Raw genomic sequence first — 21913 nt, forward strand, 5'->3', positions numbered from 1 at the left:
GGTTTCCTTATTGGTACAAGGAGACACGGAGTTGTCTCCCTGTATTAATAATGAAACTAAAATAATTAGTCAGTCCAGATACCTCTGAAATTATATATCGAATTCTTTAATATAATCATTTAAATTCAATAAATGAATTAAACAATTTTTCATATTTGATTTATATAGCATAAACCTCTGTGCTATAAAATGGAATAGAAAATTTTACTAAACTTTGTCTTTAAATGGTTTTCCTATGTTTACATTAAAAGGAGATGGCGATATAGCTGGATAATTTTTGTGCGAGAGAAACCAAATATCTTTATTTGCCATGGACGAACAAGGCTGTCCACGGTGTAAAACTACAAAATATCGGAATCCATCCTTAAAACTTTTGGTCAATGTCTGTGGTCATTCTTTGTAAGTCTGTATTTAATATTTCCATCGTAATTCTTAGAAACAATAAACACGTGTGTTTTGTATTTATATTAACAGCAGTAATGATATGTCACACATTTGAAGACCAGTCTATTTTTTCCAGAAACGTATGAATGCTAAAAAGATTCGTAGTGGAAATCCTACCATTTTCTATTAAGATGAAGTATGGAGTTTCGCGGGACAGCTGTTCCAAAATTTCACCCAATTATTTGCGATGTATTATAAAAGCCATTCAGCCGTTCAATTTGGGTGGAATTTCCGAATAGTTGTCCCGCGAAGCCCGATATCTCATCGTAAAAGAAAAAGGTTGGATTTCCACCCCGCTTCTTTTTAGTATTCATACGTTTCTGTGAAAATGTTTTCCCTCCCAAATGTCAATTTTATATATTTTTTATCCAACTTCCGTTCCTTTTCCTTTTCCCATGTTGTTTGAGTGACAGCTGCCCCAAACTCTGCTCATTTTCCCCTTCATTTTATGCTACCATTCCTTTATTTCATATGAACAGTTATACAGGCGATAACATTATTTATTGCAGAGACAGCAATATCCATGAGCTTTTCAGGTTGTCCCATAATAATGAAGTTGATGTACGATCATTTGTTGGTTGATATTTATTGTATGGCAAACAAATTCCTAAAGGAGGCATTGTTAGAAGGAAGGACTTGGTTGAAGTTGACGGCAAGACAGTATAGATGACGGGTGCACCTGGGTGGAAGAAGTTGTACAGGTAGCGGTTTCAAAAGTAGTTGTAGTTGTGATAGAGAAGGTAAAAAGAGGAAATCTCATGTCAAAGGTATGATTGTAGCGAGGTGGTGAATGAATCATTGAATCACTTTCTTTTGGTTTTTGTATGTATATGTATAACAGCACAACTGCTATACAGGTGAGTTTAGGTTCTATAACTTTAAACCCTACCCACATATATATGGGATTACTGTGAGAAACCATCAGAGTGCGATGTTTGAGGATGGTAAATGGATAACATCAGGACGTTGTTATAATATAATATAATAATAATATTAAAATTGTATACAGTGCTCAGGTACACCACAACTTGTCAGAAAGTGCATATAAAGTACATGCAGTAATGTAGAAATGTCTGGAAAGCGAACAATGTATGAGTCAGATATATGCTTGTGTGTGTATGGAGGAGAGAAAATCAGGTGTAGTGTTGGCGAATCTCAGAAAGCATGGAAGTTTTGAAGGATGCAGTGCTCAGACAATTGTTGACTTGGAGTAATTGCAAGCTCTGGCAGTTTTATCATTGCTGTTTGGTTGGTTGAGACTCCTTTGCTAAAGGGCCAGCAAAATCTGTTGCAATTTAGTCGGCTGGAAAGTTTGCAGAAGGTATTCTTTTGCTTCTATGATGGTAGCTTTGCAGGCCATGCGTTGGCGGCTAAACCACATTCTAGTCGCCGTTGTTTAAACCCTGGTAAAAGTAGTGGTCATCCACTCGATTTTCCAGATATAGTGCAAGTAGGATTGCATTACCAATGGTCTCCTTTCTTGTATAAAACAACAAAATGTCATTTGAAGGAGATTGGCTCTTTTTCTAGCAAGTTGAGTATCATATATACAGGCTCCTTCATCTTTAGAAACTATTGAGAGATAATTTGATTGGATTGTGCAAGAGGTGTAATTTGGATCAGAAATCAAAGAAGAAAAAAATTTTTCTGCTACAATATTCTCAGATGTCAAAAAAAAAAAACAATTGATAATTTTATCAAAGTATGTTGATAATGACTTGTTACAAAAGAGCTTGTTTTATAGAAGAGTGTCACAACTGCATGATAATATACAGATGAATGGATTAAATTTTACACAACATTGTATTAATTTTAGTTTAGCTTTTGCTTATGTTTATTGACAGGTGTGAAAACTGTGTTGATCTGCTATTTATACGAGGTTCTGGTGCATGTCCTGAGTGCAATACAGCACTTCGAAGGAACAATTTTAGGGTTCAACTTTTTGAAGATTCCACAATTGAAAAAGAAGTAGACATAAGAAAAAAGATTTTAAAAGAGTAAGTGGTTGTTATATTTCTTCTGTTGATAACTTTTCATGACACCCCTATGTCCACATATATACACACACATATATACCATCTAGTTAAGGTTAATGTTGTATTAGAAAAATTTAGTTTCTTTATCACTGTCAGAAAATACCTCAGCTTTAAACCTTACATTTACATTCCACACATGTGGAATGTAAAAGTGAAAGTAGGGATGATGGCACAGAAGCATAAGAAGCATATTCTGTTACTAAAATTTAATGTTTCAACTTATAATAGTGACAGAAATACATTTGGTTTTAATCCATTCTTGTAATGAAAGCTGTCTTATTTTTCTTTTCAGTTGAATGCACTTAATCCTTTAATATTCAGATTACTCTGTCAAATGTAATGCTTATTTATTCACATTGTTTTGAATTAACCATGTACTGTCTTGTAGATTTGAAACTTTGATGATCAGAAAAAGAAAATGGAGATTTGGAAGTTGATAATTGTTTATTAATAACAGCAATTTAATCATCATCCCTTACAGCTGTTTCAATGAATACTTGCTAAATATTTAGTAAATATTAAATATATATAAAAAGCACCCACTACACTCATGGAGTGGTTGGCGTTAGGAAGGGCATCCAGCCGTAGAAACATTGCCAGATCAGACTGGGCCTGGTGCAGCCTTCTGGCTTCCCAGACCCCAGTTGCACCATCCAACCCATGCCAGCATGGAAAGCGGATGCTAAACGATGATGATGATATGACCTGAGCATAAGATCTTCAGAGGTGGGGAAAAATATACTCTTGGATGTTTTATATGTGTTTATGGATGATGATTAATTTGCTGTTAATAATAAATAATTATTAACTTCCCTGTTTATTGAGCGAAAACACCTAAAGCTCCACGAGGCTCCGGCAGGGGATGGGGGTGATCCCTGCTGTACTCTTTCACCACAACTTTCTCTCACTCTTACTTCCTGTTTCTGTTGTACCTGTATTTCAAAGGGCCGGCCTTGTCACTCTCTGTGTCACGCTGAATATCCCCGAGAACTACGTTAAGGGTACACGTGTCTGTGGAGTGCTCAGCCACTTACACGTTAATTTCACGAGCAGGCTGTTCCGTTGATTCGGATTAACCGGAACCCTCATCGTCGTAACCGACGGAGTGCTTCCATCATCATTAACTTCCCAATCTCCATTTTCTTTTTCTTTGTTTATATGACGCATTTAACGTCCGCAACCCATGCTAGCATGGAAAGCGGACGTTAAATGATGATGATGATGATATGAATATAAACTATATGTTTATATATATATATATATATATATATACCTATTATTTTAAGGAAATTAATTCCCCAAAAATACTAGGTATTTAACCAGTATTTCCTTGAATGAAACCATCCCGTCATGAGGTTAACACAACCTCTAATCGAAGTATATATATATACACACACACACACACACACACACACACATACATAGAGTAATACCTCACTTTATGAGACCCTGTGTTTATGAATTTTATTTTTCAAGCACAAGTTCCAAATTTTGAATAAGGTGTAAAAGTTTTTACTACCGTAACAAATGTTTCTGCATGTTACCAAGAAATTTATAGAGAGTGGGAAAAAAGCAAACAACTCTAGACTTGTTTTTTAAAAAGAAATCTACATGTGATGGTGTGTCTAAGTCTAGTGTGAGTGAAAGTGATTCAGAAAATTGTTATAATAATAACATTTTTTATTATAAATGATCTTGACATTCTGTTGTGTCTGGGGAGAGTCATTTTCTTTTTGTGCCTTATAATTTAACATACTCACCGGGAAAATTTGCACTTATTTCTTGACATTCTTTTTACTTTTACATAGAATATCTTTTGCATTCTACTGTTGTTTTATTGCCATTTATTTATGAGTATTATAAATTTTATAAGTAAAATATATTTCTGGGAACGAATTACGATTTATATCATTGCTACTATGGGAAATTATTGCTCTGCTTTATGAGTTTTATGCTTTACGAGTAGTGTCTAGAAACAAATTAACTCATATATCAAGGCATTACTGTATATGTATATATATATCTGTCTGTCAGTCCCTCTATTTGCTTGTCAATAAATGAAATAAATAAATAAATATTGAATTTAGGAAATTAAAGCAGTATGCTTTGAGATCTTTCATTTTTTTGTTTCTTTGTCTCGTTTAAATTTCAGCTTCAACCAGAGAGAGTCTGACTTCTCCTCCTTAAATGAATACAACGATTATTTAGAAATGGTAGAAACTCTAAGTAAGTTTTATTCAGCTTAAATTTTTTTATTTAGTTGTAATTGATACCTTAAAAGTATTATTTTGATGTTTTGCTTAGATTTTTTTTTTATATGAAAATTTTTTTACCACTGATTTTGAAAATGGTGGAAATTTGTTTCAGCCAATGTTCTTGTTTAATTGGAGATAGGAATGATATTTATTTCATTTGGTTAGGTTGAATGAAGTCTCATGAAATGCACGGCAATGATTTTAGCAAAATTTTAATCTATAGGTTAATGATCCATAATAGTCCAGCACTAATTAATTAATTTCTGTTTTGTTGCAAAATATATTTCATGTAAATTTTTACTGAATTATCATTACCATTCTTAACCCTTTCGTTACCAACCCAGCTGAAACCGTCTCTGGCTCTGAATACAAATGTCTTATTTTCATAAGTTTTGAATAAAAATCTTCCACCAAACCTTAGTCTAATTTATGTTCCTAACACTAGCTGAATGATAACTAAGTTATTTTACTAAATTCTAATTTAAAGAAACACAGAGCATCTCAAAATAAATACAGTAACAAAAGGGTTAAGGATTTTGTTAAATTTTCTTCCTATAAAATTCTCCAATGATTATTTGTTTTGCTGAGCGATAGAAACAGATTTTAAATTATATAATTTATTAAAATTATTAAGGTGGCAACTAGCAGAATTGTTATAGCATCAGAAAAATTGCTTTGAGATGTTTATTCGAGTTCTTTATGTTCAGAGTTCAAATCTTGTCAAGATCAAACTTAGCTTTTCATCCCTCTGAGATCGATAAAATAAGTACCTGTATCTACTGAAATTGACCATATTGACTTAGCCACTTTTGTTAAAACTGCTTGCCTTGTTCCAAAATTAGAAACAAAAATTCATTAAAATCATTGAAAAACTTTTTGTCATAAGTTCTAAATTTAACTCTATTTCTGTATTTCCTTATAATTTATTATCATCATCATCGCGTGATTGTTACCGCGTTGCCTTACTAGCACTTGTGCTGGTGTCACATGAAACATTCAAGCGAGGACGTCGCTAGTGCCGCTGGACTGGCTCCTGTGCAGGTGGCACGTAAAAAGCACCATTTGGTCGTGGCCGTTGCCAGTACCACCAAACTGGCCCTTGTGCCGGTGGCACGTAAAAGCACCCACTACACTCTCGGAGTGGTTGGCATTAGGAAGGGCATCCAGCTGTAGAAACTCTGCCAGATCAGATTGGAGTCTGGTTCGCCAGACTTCAGTCAAATCGTCCAACCCAAGCTAGCATGGAAAGCGGACGTTAAATGATGATGATAATGATCATGTCAACAGCAATTTGCATGTTGCCACAGGGCCAATCATCTTTATATTGTATCATATTACCTGTTAGGCTCAACATTGTCAGATCTAACCTCATCTTGTTTATGTCTTCTTTGTGTTTCATGCGCATTGGGTTCATTCCACTGTCAGTAGCAAGTTTAACCGTTCAAATATTATCCATTTGTATTACATATCCACACAAGTGATGCCACCTTGTATCATTTAATATCTTTAATACTCGACCAGTTTTAAAGCTACACTCTTGGTTTCTATGTTGTGTTGCATATCAGTGATTCTCAAAAAGACAAATACCTCCTGTTTCTTCTCAGTAGAAAAACTTTAGTGCAGGTTTTTTTTCTCATCCCTCCTCTCTTTCTATTAATGTGAAAACAGAATTAAGTTTACATCCATATAATTCTTCTTGCTTTGTTATGGACAAGTTTAAAATAAATTTAATTTGATTAAAATAGCAATTTGTCTGCCCTTTTTCAACCATCACAACCTTACCTCCATGGGAGTAGGGAGGTTTTCATATAAGAACCACTGTTATACTTTCAATAGATTATACCCCACTCATTTTCTCTCATTCACTTGGCTGCTCTGGCGTGATCATTGCCAGAGCAGCCAACCGGCTTCCGTACCCATGGCATGTAAAAGGACACCATTCGAGCGTGATCGTTACCAACGTCGCTTCACTGGCACCTGTAAAAAGATTTGAGTGAGGTCATTGCCAATACTGCCTGAGTGGCCCCATGCCAGTGGCACGTAAAAAGCACCCACTACACTCTCAGAGTGGTTGGCGTTAGGAAGGGCATCCAACTGTAGAAACTTTGCCAGATCAAGATTAGAGCCTGGTGCACCCATCTGCTTCACCAACCCTCAGTCAAAATCGTCCAACCCATGCTAGCATGGAAAACGGACGTTAAACGATGATGATGATGATTCACAGACTTGCTGCAATTAATACCCACATGAAAAATATGTACCATCATATTGCTTAGAACTGCTTCTTACACTTTGCTCATTGTCAAGAAAGAAACAGGTCATATTGCAGACCTTTCCAAGCAATATTAGCCTGGGAAAATAGATTATTTAAATGATGATAATTTATCTCACTTTCCTTATTCACTTTTCATTAATTCTTCATCTCTTACAGCATATTGTTAATATCAAAGTGATTAGACCAGTCTTTAGCTTCTGAAATTAACTGTTGATTACAGTAAAATAGTTATACAAAGCTGTAAAATAAGAACAGAATTTAATCACTGAGATCTGTCTTGAGTCATAGGACTCATAAAGCCAGAGCTTTATCTGGCGTCCATGGGATATAATTGGCTGAATTTACAAGATTTCCCTCTGAATGGGATGCCAGTCTATTGGAGGGTTAACGTCCCAGCTGGGTCTCATTTACAGCTAAGTGTACTGGAGCAATGGGAAAGGAAGTATTTTGCTCAAGAATTCGTTACCAACCCGGCTGAAACTGGCTCTGGCTCTGAGTATAAATGTCTTGTTGTCATAAGTTTTGAATTAAAATCTTCCACCAAACCTTAGTCACAATTTATGTTCCTAACACTAGCTGAATGATAACTAAGTTATTTTACTAAATTCTTTGTTATATTTAAAGTAATTGAAAGAAACACAGAGCGTATCAAAATAAATATGGTAACAAAAGGGTTAAGGGGGATCAAGAGAAAGGCCTGTACACACACACACACCCCTTCTGTTTTATTATATAATAAGATAAGATTAAGTACAGCTTGATTTCTTGCAGCTTTTAGGAAAATGCTTACATATTTCCTCTCTCGTTAGTGATATTGTATTATTAGTGGTTATATATTAATTTTCTAGTTTATAACATGAGCAACAATATTGATATCGAAACAACAAAAAGGCGAATTGAAAACTATCGCAAAGATAACAAGGAACAAATAATGAAGAATCGATCAAAAGTGGTAAATATCAATGAATTTTATATCATTTTGTTTTGGCAATACTATGAGAATTTTTAGTTATATACACTAGTGGAAAAAATTTGAATCCTTGTATGATTAACAATATTGGATTCTTTATTGTGCATGTATATACATTCTATGTATGGCACATGTATATACATTCTATGTATGGCACATGTATATACATTCTATGTGAGAGCACATGGCTCAGTGGTTAGAGCGTCGAGCTTACGATCGTGAGGTTGTGCGTTCGATTCTCGGACCGGGCTGCATGTTGTGTTCTTGAGCAAGACACTTTATTTCACGTTGCTTCAGTTCACTCAGCTGTAGAAATGAGTTGCGACGTCACAGGTGCCAAGCTGTATCGGCCCTTGCCTTTCCCTTGGATAACATCGGTGGCATGGAATGGGGAGGCTGGTATGCATGGGCGACTGCTGGTCTTCCATAAAAAACCTTGCCCGGACTTGTGCCTTGGAGGGTAACTTTCTAGGTGCAATCCCATGGTCATTCATGACCGAAGGGGGTCTCCTCCTCCTCTATGTATGTTTGTGTATATATATATATATATATATGTCTATACATATTCATTTATCCTCTTGTTTGAATGATTCTGTATGTTCACAGACATTGGAAGTAGCTTAGTTTACTGATGTAAGCCATAACAGTTATGAGGAATCAACAGGCTTGCAATATTGAATTGAATTCCTCTTATGGGCAAATTACCTTTATTCACCAAATATACTGTCTCCTTACACTGCTACTTCTTCTGCAATGGTTTCTGCTCTCCAGAGTTAACTGCTATCATTCCCCCTGACTCATTGATTGACTCTCACCCCCACCTTAACTTCACATTAACCATTATACCTTGTCATTCTTCTCTTGATGGACTTCTCTGGAATTCTTTCTCTGTCTTTTCTTCACTTATCAACTTGGAATTACTAAAAAGAAAAAAAAACATTATTCAAATCAACCTCACCAGTCTGGAAATACATAGGAAATTCAAGAGTATGCCTCTTTCCTCTATACTTTGTCCTTAGAGAAAATAAACTCGATCAATGCCTAGGGAGAGATTTGACCCACTCCCTAACATAATTTGGTACAAACTAGACACCATTACAACATAATTATTTGTGGTGTCAATTATAGAAAGTGTTGATTTTTGTTTTGTTTGTTACTTCCAGAGCCAAGATGAAGAATACTTAGACATGTTATTGGATGAAGAGATTCAGAATACCGAAAAACGGTTAAAAGAAACTTTTGAAACTGAGCAAAAAGAAAAACAGCTCAAAAGAAAAAACAAGGAACTACTTTTGGATGAACTTGTAAGTTACTTTAGAGTCTCATTAATTTTCTGTTTATTTGAAACAATGAGTTTGTTATTTTATAAAAGTGTTGATGTTGGATTATTTTGTAGCATTGTTGAAAGCTTCTAAGTTAGAGACTTCGATAATTGTTTAATCATAGACCAAGATAATTGTTGAATTAAAACCCTAGGTCATTGTTGAGTTACATTATGTTTTAGACGAGATAAACTATTCTATCGACTGAATTGTAAAAGAACTACTGTTTCACCTTTGCAGTTGTGAGACACCTAACTGTGAAAAATGATATCACTTCCAAAATATAGATTGGATATTAGTGTAAAGATGCATATTCTGATATATAAAGTCATAGATGACAGAGAAATAGTTTGATAAAATTTTATTTAACAATAAGAAAATTCTAATGTTATGCCAAATGGTTTTGTAACTGAAAACAAAGACTTTCTTTCACCTGAGGATATAACTGAAATTCTGCATTATTTTGAAGGATTGCATTAGTGCAGACATGCAATTTATTTATTATTAAATTTAATAATATAAATTACTTACATGTTTTTAAGTTATGAAACAATTTGTCATGATATTAGAATTTTCTTATTGTTAATCAAAATTTCATCATCGTTTAGCAACCGCTTTCCATGCTAGCATGGGTTGGGCAGTTCAACTGGGGTCTGGGAAGCTAGAAGGCTGCACCAGAACCAGTCTGATCTGGCAATGTTTCTACGGTTGGATGCCCTTCCTAACACCAACCACTCCATGAGTGTAGTGGGTGCTTTTTACGTGCCACTGGCACGGAGGCCAGGCCAGGCTGGTAAAGGCCACAATTGGATGGTGCTGTTTACATGCTACCGGCACAGAGGCCAGTTGGGGCGGTTCTGGCAACGGCCACGTTTGGATGGTTCTCTTATGTGCCACCGGCACTGGTATCACAGCTACAAATTCCATTGATGTTGATCGATTTTGATTTTGTGTATCATACTATATATTCTATATTTTTTATAGAAAGATACATGAAGGAGCCTTTTTTTATGAATTCTACTGGATTACTCGAATCTGTATTTTGTGACACATACGCATGCATGCACACACATGCATACATACATACAAACAAACAATGTTTGCTTTTATGTCAAGTTACTTATAAAAACAATTTAACATTAAACTGAAAGATTACTCAATACTTTTTAGTAGAGTACATGTTTATTAAACTTTTGCCAGAAGAGCCATAACATTGATTTCAAAGTTTTGGCTTGCTTGTCTTTGACAAAAGTTAGCAAGCTGAAACTTCAAAGTCAGTGTCACTCTTCTTGTAAAAGTTATATATATATATAGTAAGGTGCCAAGAACACCATCCGAGCATGATTGTTGCCAGAGCAGCCAACTGGCTTCTGTACCCGTGGCACGTAAAAGGGCACCATTCGAGCGTGATCATTACCAACGTCGCTTCACTGGCACGTGTAAAAAGATTTGAGCGAGGTCATTGCCAGTACCGCCTGACTGGCCCCCATGCTGGTGGCACGTAAAAAGCACTCACTACACTCTTAGAGTGGTTGGCGTTAGGAAGGGCATCCAACTGTAGAAACTCTGCCAGATCAGATTGGGGCCTGGTGTGGCCTCCTTGCTTGCCAGCCATCAGTCAAAATCGTCCAACCCATGCTAGCATGGAAAGCGGACGTTAAATGATGATGATATATATATATATATATTTAATCAATATAGGGTGGCAAAAAATTTTGTAGAATTTTTTTGCCACCAGCGGCCTAGTGGGAAAAAAATTAAATAGTCATAGACCATTTTTAAGTTCAACATCACAATCAAGGAACGGCCATAATAGGCCATTCTCCCATCTGTTCCGACTTGGCTATTTCTTACTGATGAATCTAAGGGCCTATGGTAGATTGGCTTGATTTAATTTAATCAGGTTAGTTTACCATTAAACAGTAGATGAAACGGTGCATCGTATAAGAAATTACAGGGTAAATGTTTTTTTAATTTTCTCCTGGTTTACGGAATTGATGTTATTTTGCGGTTGAAGCTTTTGGCTGTTATTTCTAGTGGGTGAATGGCCTATTATGGCCGTTCCTTGATTGTGATATATATATATATATATATATACGTGTGTGTGTGTGTGTGTGTGTGTGTGTGTGCAAATATCTAAGATTTACAAAGCTATCAAGATTAGTGCAGCTATTTTGTTTTCAATAGTGTAAAAGTAGGAATCCAACTAATATTCTGTATTAATTTCCTGGGTTCAAGGATTAGTACAAGGCTGCCTAGTTAAGGCTAGTGTTGTTGTGGTTAATGGTACTGAATAGCAACAGAAACATAGAATCCATTACGTGTCTACACCTACTGATAGTATTTATACAATCATCATGTATAATGCATTATTGATTGCCTCAATAAACGAAGAATATTTTAAAATTTCCTAAAAGCTTCCAAAAGTATTCAAAGTATATAAATTCTTTTGTAAACTTCCAGAGTAATTTGTAGATATTAGTCATTGTGTTCTGAAATTGTGAGGTGATATCAAACAGTTCCTGGATATGTTATGTTTAACCCTTTCGTTACTGTATTTATTTTGATACGCTCTGTGTTTCTTTCAATTACTTTAAATATAACAAAGAATTTAGTAAAATATCTTAGTTATCATTGAGCTAGTGTTAGGAACATAAATTGTGACTAATTTTGGTGGAAGATTTTCATTCAGAATGTATGAAAACAAGACATTTATACTGAGTCAGAGCCGGTTTCAGCCGGGTTGGTAACAAAAGGGTTAATAAAAAAATAACTTATTTAATAAACTTTTAACATCATCTCCTTTGACATAGTCACCTTTCACAGCAATACATCAGTCCCAGCATTCCTGCCACTTTTGGAATCCAGCCTAGAAATCCTTTTCTGTAAGTGAGTCAAGGACCTTCTGCGATTCACTCTTGATCTCAATAAGTGTTAAAACAGTGACCTTTGAGCTGCATTTTTATCTTGCCACTCAAAACATTATGACCCATTACCTCATGGCTGTAAGCTTACCAAAGCATACTCAATGTAGCAGACTTTCCAAGTTTAACGCAAAATTTCCCGATAGCTCTTTGTTCTAGCTTCCTGTCCATGACAAAATCGCAGACTGCAGCATACACAAGATCACAAAACACAAACTTCACAACTTGTGAAGTAAACACAGTGCCTCATGAAGATCACTGTTAGCTCTCACTGCACACATGACTGTTTGCTGCCATGCTATAGAACTAGTGTGGGAACTTTCTGATGCCACCTTGTGTCTAAAAACAAGGAAACCAGATCACTCCATGTCTTGACAAATAAAAAAAAAAAAATTCTGGAAGTCTTAGAATGAGCACAAATTGTTTTGGAAGATATACCAATAATCTGGTACTTGATGATTGTTTAACAGAACATAACTTCTATTATACAGAAATATTTGGATAAAGCTATTCCAGCTTGTGTGTGTCATAAATTTCTGAAATCAAAGGGACAAGCTAAATAATACCAAAAAGGCCTTTTATAATGGTTTCAAATTTTGGCACAAAGCCAGCAATTTTAAGGGAAGAGTATAGTCAATTACATTGACCCAGTACTCAACAGGTACTTATTTTAAAGTTTGAAAGACAATGTCGATCTCAGCAGAATTTGAACTCTGACCATAAGGAGCTGGAAGAGATTCTACCAAGTATTTTGTCCTGTCTGCTAACAATTCTCCCAGTTCATAGTCTGAAAAAGGCTTTTTATAATAAACAAAACTAAATATAGAACCAACTCACTCCTCATGACTATAGTACAGTCCAGGCAGTAAGTCCTCTACTTGTTTACCCATTATCAGAATTCCCTGTCTAGGACTATCGAATAGTCTAAATCATGAGTTGTTTTGTCTACTATTGGATTCCCCTTGTTTAAATGATTTAATATACAAAGCCAGCTCTGTCTGGCACCAGTGCGGGTGGCACGTAAAAAGCACCCACTACACTCACGGAGTGGTTGGCGTTAGGAAGGGCATCCAGCCGTAGAAACACTGCCAGATTTGACTGGGCCTGATGAAGCCTTCTGGCTTCACAGACCCCAGTAGAACCGTCCAACCCATGCTAGCATGGAAAACGGATGCTAAACGATGATGATGATGATACAAAATTGGGATCTTTTCGGTTTGAACGGCAGTTTTTTCTAGCGGTGTCATATGAAATTGTCACCCATAATTATGACCCTAGTATCGATCTATTGCATTTCAATCTGTTTTAGGGTTAGGGGTAGGAGGAAGGGTATCTTTTTTTTCTTCACAAATGTAAATAAACCCAATCTGTTTCTTAAACGAGGGACATATTCATACGGCACAGAATGTTTTTACCTCAGTAGACGTCAGTGATTGGTTGAAATTGCAGAAATTGATGAAAAAAAACAACAAATATCTTACAAACTATAGAATTTTCTCAATAAAGCCAAGAGAAAAAGATGTTTTATAAACACATTCTATCAGTATATGAAGTTTAAAATTTTTTAGTTACCTAGAAATTATGTTAAAAACTGCCGTTCAAACCGAAAAGATCCCAAAATAGTGTTAAATAACAGAAAGATTTGATATAGACACAAAATTAATTAATTAATAATAATAATAATAATAATCCTTTCTACTAAAGGCACAAGGCCTGAAATTTTGTGGTTGGGGATTAGTCGATTACATCAATCCCAGTGTTTCATTGGTACTTAGTTTATCAACCCTGAAAGGATGAAAGACGAAGTTGACCTCAGCAGAATTTGAACTCAGAATGTAAAGATGACCCCAGCATGGCCACAGTCAAATGACTGAAACAAGTAAAAGAATTAAAAGAATGGATGAAATGCTGCTCAGCATTTTGCCTGGCATTCTAATGATTCTGCCAGCTCGCCACCTTAATAATAATTGTTTCACTTGTTGCACAAGGCCAGCAATTTTTAGGGAAGGGCTATAAATGATTACATCAACTTCAGTGGTATTTATTTTATTGACTTAGAAAGGATGAAAAGCAAAGTTGAACTTGGTGGAATTTACACTCAGTTTGTAAAGAACTGGAAGAAAAGCTACTAAGCATTTTATTTCATGTGCTACCAATTCTGCCAGTTCAACCTGAAGTTAGATTAGGATTAGGATTATCAAACCTGGAACTACATAGATGTTATACAAAATTCTTAAGCACATGGCTCTCTCTCTCTCTCTCTCTATATATATATATTCTCTGTAGAGGCTTCCTGGTCACTTTTTACCATCTTCTTAGGGTCCTTACCCAATTTTTGTAAGCTGTTGTCACAGCCTATCTGCAGTCAAGAATTCCTTTATTTTCTCTAGAATACTGACCCATTCAGCACTTCTAAGTTTGTTTACTATAAATATATCCTCATAAATTATTGATAAAAACTTGTTTTCTTTTGTAGATGTCATCTGACCTACCTGCGCAGTTTATAATGGCATCACATAAAGATTTGATAGAACCTACCTCAGGTGTACCCAAAGCTGCAACTACACAGTTCTCAACAGGAATTAAAATTGTAAGTTTATTTTCTTACTTTTGCTTTACATACATATGTATACACACCCACATATGTACTCATTTGTGCATGTGAGTAGGCTCACTATGATAAGGTTATGGGTTCAATTTCTGGTCCTTTCAGTGTACTTTGTCCTTTGCCACTCTACTCAGCTGAAAATGAGAACTACTCAACTGCTGGTACATCTCTCTTTCTCTCCAGCTTCCAAAATTTCTGTTTGCAGCTAAATAAGCACTTAAAACAACTAACAAAAGCTTAGTGCAAGCTCCCAGATCACACATTTGTTTGTGTGTGTGTGTATATATATATATATATATATATATATATATATATACATACATACATTATTATTATGGCTGCCCCCTCGTTATCGAGTATGGCCATTGCATGAAGCTTAACTGTTACTGGTGGTGTGATTGAATGTGACTTTTTAGCCCAGCTAAAGATCTACAATGTCTTGTACAGGGGCTTCATGTACCTTTGCATGTCGTTTAAGTCCTCCTGCCAAATTACACTCTCTTCCACATGCTCGACAGATATGATTAGTATGGTGTGTTTCACCACCACCAGTGGCCAGGTTGTCACTCATCTGTCTCGATACATGCATGCACGCGCACACACACAGTTGTGACCAAAAGTTTGGAACATAGGTTTAATATATTATTACTTGGTCAAAAATTTGGAACATAGGTCTGAAAATTTTTTCTTTTTGATATTGAACCACTGGATCGGTTATTAGGTAAGTGTATCTCTACGTTATATATATTTGAATTGAATTATACTTGAATGCACAGACGAACAGAAAAACATATACTGAGTGCATAAGTGGAGGGAAAACAAAAACAGAACGTCCCTAATTCTTCATCAGTTATCAAGCAGATAGTATTACTTAAGGCGGTGAGCTGGCAGAATCATTAGCACGCCAGGCGAAATGCATAGCCGTATTTCGTCTGCTGTTACATTCTGAGTTCAAATTCCGCCGATGTTGACTTTGCCTTTCATCCTTTCAGGGTCGATAAATTAAGTACCAGTTGCACACTGGGGTCGATATAATTGACTTAATCCGTTTGTCTGTCCTTGTTTGTCCTCTCTGTGTTTAGCCCCTTGTGGGTAGTAAAGAAATAGGTATTACTTAGTTTCACACCATTAATGATTAGACATGCTTCCCATGCTGGCAGTTCCCATGAGAGTTGCAAAGAATATTGGAGCAAACAATACATGGAATGCAGGCGATACAAAAGTAGCCATACGAAAGTGAATAAATGTAATTCAAGATGATGGATGAAGGATATATATTGTGTTGGCAAGAAAGTAATTTTGTTTTTCACAAATAGTTACAATTTTTTTGAATGACTTTTGACAATGTTATGATTTTTTTCATTTTGACATTTGATAGTCATTACTTTTAGGTTATTTTAGAAGCAAATTGCATGTAATTTTGTTTACAGCTCTTAGTTCAGTGTCAATTTTAACATGGAGTGCAAAAATGAACATTTTCGCCATATTTTGTTTTTTTAGTTCCGTAAAGGTAAGAAAGCTGCTGAGGCTCACAAAGAGATATGTGAAGTTTATGGTGTTAATTGCTTAACACAATGCACATGTCAGAAATGGTTTAAAAAATTCCGATCTGGAGAATTTTCACTCAAAGATGACCAATGTTTTGGTCGACCTCCTGAAGTTGATGATGACAGAATCAAAGCCATAATTGAATCTGGTTGTCATATAATTGTGTGAGAGATTGAAGAGAGGTTAAGTGTATCACACAACAATTGAAAATCACTTAAAATGTCTTGGATTTGTTAAGAAGCTCAATATTTGGGTTCCACATAAATTGAAAGAGATTCACTTAACACAACAAATCGATATTTTTGAAACAAATCATCACTTGTGATAAAAAAAAATGGATTGTCTACAATAACATCAATTGAAAACGATAATGGTCCGAGCGTAATGAACCGGTACAAACCTCATCGAAAGCTGAATTGCATCAAAAAAAGGTCATGCTGTCAATTTGGTAGGATTACAAAGGTGTTGTGTATTTTGAGCTGCTTCCATGAAACCAAACGATCAATTCAGATGTTTACTGTCAACAACTAATGAAACTAGAGGAAGGAATCAAAGAAAAACGTCCAGAATTGACAAATCGTAAAGCAAACGTGTTCCACCGTGACAACGCTAGACCACACACATCTTTGTTAACTCGTGAAAAATTATTGGAGCTTGGTTGGAAAGTGATGACGCAGGCACCATATTAGCCCTGATCTTGCACCACCAGATTACCATCTATTTCGAAGTTTGCAAAATTTTTTGAATGATAGACCTTTCAATAATGATGATGAACTGAAATTGCTATTGCTTCAGTTTTTGGCTGATAAGGACCAGAAGTTCTATGAGCATGAAATCATGAAGTTGCCAGAAAGATAGCAAAAGGTCATCAAACAAAATGGAAAATATATCTCGATAATACTAAAACTCTAGGGCTGTGTGTGTGTAGCTGAAACATCTCAGAAATATATTTTGTGTTAATTTTTTTTACATATTTATTTTCATACTTACCTTTGGCAGTGCAGTACAAATTTTTGTGACATTTGGACCTCTATTTAAATGATTAAACACAATTTTTGTTATTTTTTGATGATAAAATACAAAGCTTCAGTGATGTCAGCACATACAAAATACACACATATATAATACTATATAATTCTTTGTATGAAAAAAAAATGACTTTTATTTCATACTAAAAACCCAAAATTACTTTCTTGCCAACCCAATATATATGATATTGTTTTGAGTCCAAGAACTCATTGGGCTAGTTACCAGTTTCCATGATGTGCAAGTGACCACTATAGGAAGCAGAGTTACATTTACAGCTGAGTAGACTGGAGCAATATGAAATGAAGTGTTTTGCTTGAGGACATAAACCCACTGCCTAGTCTGAGAACCAAAACCATGATCTGGCAATTCTGAATGCAACACTTTTACTACTAAGCCATGGCATCTTTACACACATTTTTATATTCAGAAACCAAACCTTAATTATGTTTAGTATTAGCTAACAGATTGTTTGGATCTTTTCGGTTTGAACAGCAGTTTTTAACATAATTTCTAGGTAACTAAAAAATTTTAAACTTCGTATACTGGTAGAATGTGTTTATAAAACATCTTTTTCTCTTGGCTTTATTGAGAAAATTCTATAGTTTGTAAGATATTTGCTGTTTTTTTTTTCTTCAATTTCTGCAATTTCAACCAATCGATGACGTCCATTGAGTTAAAAAAACATTCTATGTCGTATGAATATGTTCCTCATTTAAGAAACATATTGGGTTTATTTACATTTGTGAAGAAAAAAAAATACCCTTCCTCCCACCCCTAACCCTAAAACAGATTGAAATGCAATAGATCAATACTAGGGTCATAATTATGGGTGGCAATTTCATATGACACCGCTAGAAAAAACTGCTGTTCAAACCGAAAAGATCCGATTGTTTTATTGAAGTAAATGTGAAAATGGCCATGATGATAAATAAATCAATATTGAAATCAGTTTATGGGTTTTCTTTATATGTTATGGATGCTTGTGTTACTAATACCAGTTTTTGCCTTCTTTGTAACCTTATTGGTGTTTGTTACACAAGCCTCTTTAACTGCATAGTTAATGTAAATGCCAATTCTGAATATGTTTTGAAATTTTCCTTTCTTCTTTGCCACACTGGATTGGAACTGAGTTTATCATTGAAGCTAATGATTATGCAATTATTTTGGAGTTAAATTCTTAGATTTATGTCAGTGTTGTTGTTCTTTGTTATTACAACAGGGCCACCACCAAGATAAATATCTACCTATACCAGCAACAGAATCTGCTCCACTTTATCAGTACACACCTCTTCTGATTACAATGCTTGGACCCAAAGTACCAACAGGACAAGAATTGCAGTTACATGGGTAAGTAATATGCTAGATCTGAACTTGGATTATTAATATTTTTTTTACCTTGATTAAGATTAAGATTTTTAATAAGAAATATTAGTATTTTCAGATAATATTTAGTAATCGTAATCTTTAATTTCCTTTTGAGAGTTTTTTTTTTTTTTGTAAAAGAAAGAAACTATTTTCCTTGATGCCCTACATATTGAAACAGCTTTTTAAAATTCAATTATTACATCTGAGAGGACATTCTTGCTCACGAAAGTATCACAGATAAGCATATTTAATGTTCATTTTGAGTTCATTGTTTAACGTTTTGAAGGGAATTAAAGAAAATTTTTTTTCCATTTTATCTCTTTGGAAATAGACTTTGTCAAAATTCAAATTTTAGAGGCGACAAATATTTTAGCCCTGATCTATAAGGATGAAACATTCCATTATGACATACTATAAGCATGGGAGGTATTAGATATTAATAAAGTATACTTCCGTCTGTCTCTGGCACTATAGATTGCACATAATTGGAAGCCATTTATTTAAGTTATAAATACTTCTCAGAACATTTGGTTCACCAAACATCTACATTTTATTTTATATTTTTTTATCTCAACTAAATAGTAAAGTTCCTTACTTATCATCGTCATTTAACGTGCACTTTTCCATGCTTGCATGGGTTAGACAGAATATGCTGAGGCAGATTTTCTATGGATGGATGATCTTGTTGCCAACCCTCACCTGTTTCCAAGCAAGGTAATATTTCCCATTACCAGACATATTTTTCATGGAAGATTGGTAACAAACATCACTTGTATGATGGTGGTGCCTACATACAACTATCACTTGATGTCAAGACAAGGGTACACACACATCATCATCAACCTGGGCTACATGCCTGTTTTGGCATGGTTTCTACGACTGGATGCCCTTTGTAACACCGCGTGCTTTTACATGGTACTAGCACGGGTGCTTTTTATGTGGCTCCAGCACCCATGAGCCTACAAGGTTAGGATTGCTCATCTGAAGAGGTATGTAGGGGACATGTCTGTATGCTAGGACAACTATGATTTTACTTAGCTTGCCGGTGGCACGTAAAAAGCTCCCACTACACTCATGGAGTGGTTGGCGTTAGGAAGGGCATCCAGCCGTAGAAACATTGCCAGATCAGACTGGGCATGGTGCAGCCTTCTGGCTTCCCAGACCCCAGTTGCACCGTCCAACCCATGGAAAGCGGACGCTAAACGATGATGATGATGTAAGCTTTCTCAGTTTCCATCTACCAAATCCCCTGACAAAGCTCTGGTTGGCTGGTGGGTGTAGTAGAAGACACTTGTCCAAGGTGTTTTGCAGTGGTACTGAGCCCGAGATGCAAGCTTCTTAACTTCAGAGCTACACCTGCACCTAAGTAAAGCTGGAAAAAAAAAATACCTTCAATTAGAGGCAAATGGAAATAATTTCTTTAGATTCCTTCAGACTTAGAAATTTAGACTATAATTAATTATGTGAGATATTATGTATAATGATTTCTTTGGATTTTGTTGAACAGGTACCTTAAAAATATTCGGTCAGCCACAGCAATGGAACTTGCTGGAGGATTCCATGATACTGTTGGCTGCAAGAGAGCATTGGAAGATGCATTTTGTGGACTTTATTTCTAAATGCAAAATTTTATCATTCAATTTACTTGTCTTTTATTCTTTTTTTTTTTATTTTTGTTATAATAAAAACAAATTATTTTCTGATCATAAATTAGTGCTCTTTCTAATTACTCATTTAGACTTGATCCATTCCATGTGTTTACCCTGAGATATCACACCATTTCTTCTCTGTTTATTATTACTATTAAACACAAAAGGTTTCTCCCTAATCTTACCTTTCAAAAATATTTCTCAGGTGTAGAAATGACATTATTCACTAATTATTTGTTTTAAGGATTCATCAATTTTGTTTTCTTGATTTCATTCTAATGTCTGCAGTGAGTGCTGTAATCCGCTGGATTGAAATAGCAGTCAAATCACCCTCAAATCACATACATTAGAATTTGTAGTTCTACATATTCCTAAAAAGACGGAATAGTTATTGATCATGGGTCTATTTGATCATCAGATATGACTTGGGTTGAAACATTGTGTATTATGGGAAAATCAGCTTTGTCAGTGCCCATCTCACCAAACTACCCCAACAGAAAAAGGTTGGACTTAATATTGCTAATTTTACAGTGTTGCTGCTATTTGAAAAGGTAAAAGTTATTTAGCTTCAGATACTTGGAAAGAGCCAACTGTCTTGACCCTGAACAAAAACTACTCTTTATTGAAAACTTAGTGAATGCAATTGAAATAACATTTAACCCTTTAGTGTTTAAACTGGCCATATCCGGCCAAAGTTTTCTACCTATTTTATGTTCAAACTGACCAGATCAGGGCTCTCACACCTAACCTACATTGACATTCTAAAAATAAACAATCACGTCATTGAAACCTCAAAGCTATAAGATAATGCATGATTAATTAAAAACAATTTGATTTTAAAAAATTATACATTTAACAGAGTAATCTGAACACCAAAGGGTTAATATATATATATATATATCATACTAAATGTTTTTAAACTGTTGAAAGGCAGGATGCTGTGTTCTTTGTTGGAGAGGAAATATTTTCTATATATGTAGGGCAAAACACTTGTTTTCTTGTGAGGCATTGCTGTAACTGTATTTGTTTCATTCTAACACACATCTATAAAGGGAATTCCTCTCAACCATAAATCATACCTTCCAAAGGAGAATATACACTTAATATGATATAAAATCAAAACAAATCAAAATAGATGAACATCAATGGAATTTGTATCTTTGTGGTACCAGTGCCGGTGGCACACAAGAAAACCATCCGAACGTAGCCAGTACCGCATCAAGTGGCCTCCTTGCTGTGGGCACGTAACAACCACCATCCGATCGTGGCCGTTCGCCAGCCTCATCTGGCACCTGTGTTGGTGGCACATAAAAACACCATCCGAGCGTGGCCGTCTGCCAGCCTCGTCTGGCACCTGTGTCGGTGGCACAAAAAAATCACCCACTACACTCTCGGAGTGGTTGGCGTTAGGAAGGGCATCCAGCTGTAGAAACACTGCCAGATCTGACTGGCCTGGTGCAGCCTTCGGGCTCCCCAGACCCCAGTTGA

The 21913-nt window shown here is 35.4% G+C and overlaps 1 protein-coding gene across 1 annotated transcript; it reads left to right on the top strand.

Annotated features, from left to right (window-relative positions):
- The first annotated feature begins 160 nt into the window (after window positions 1–160).
- On the top strand, window positions 161–20486 carry LOC115213098 (CDK-activating kinase assembly factor MAT1). The gene is made up of 8 exons (XM_029782020.2): window positions 161–399; window positions 2289–2441; window positions 4633–4706; window positions 7859–7962; window positions 9144–9284; window positions 14703–14816; window positions 18631–18758; window positions 20284–20486. Exons 1-8 carry the CDS (start codon window positions 311–313, stop codon window positions 20393–20395), a joined length of 915 nt encoding a protein of 304 aa, XP_029637880.1. The 5' UTR covers window positions 161–310; the 3' UTR covers window positions 20396–20486.
- The last annotated feature ends 1427 nt before the right edge of the window (window positions 20487–21913 follow it).

Source organism: Octopus sinensis, linkage group LG6, assembly GCF_006345805.1.
Source record: "Octopus sinensis linkage group LG6, ASM634580v1, whole genome shotgun sequence".
In the NCBI taxonomy this organism is placed as follows: Eukaryota; Metazoa; Mollusca; class Cephalopoda; order Octopoda; family Octopodidae; genus Octopus; species Octopus sinensis.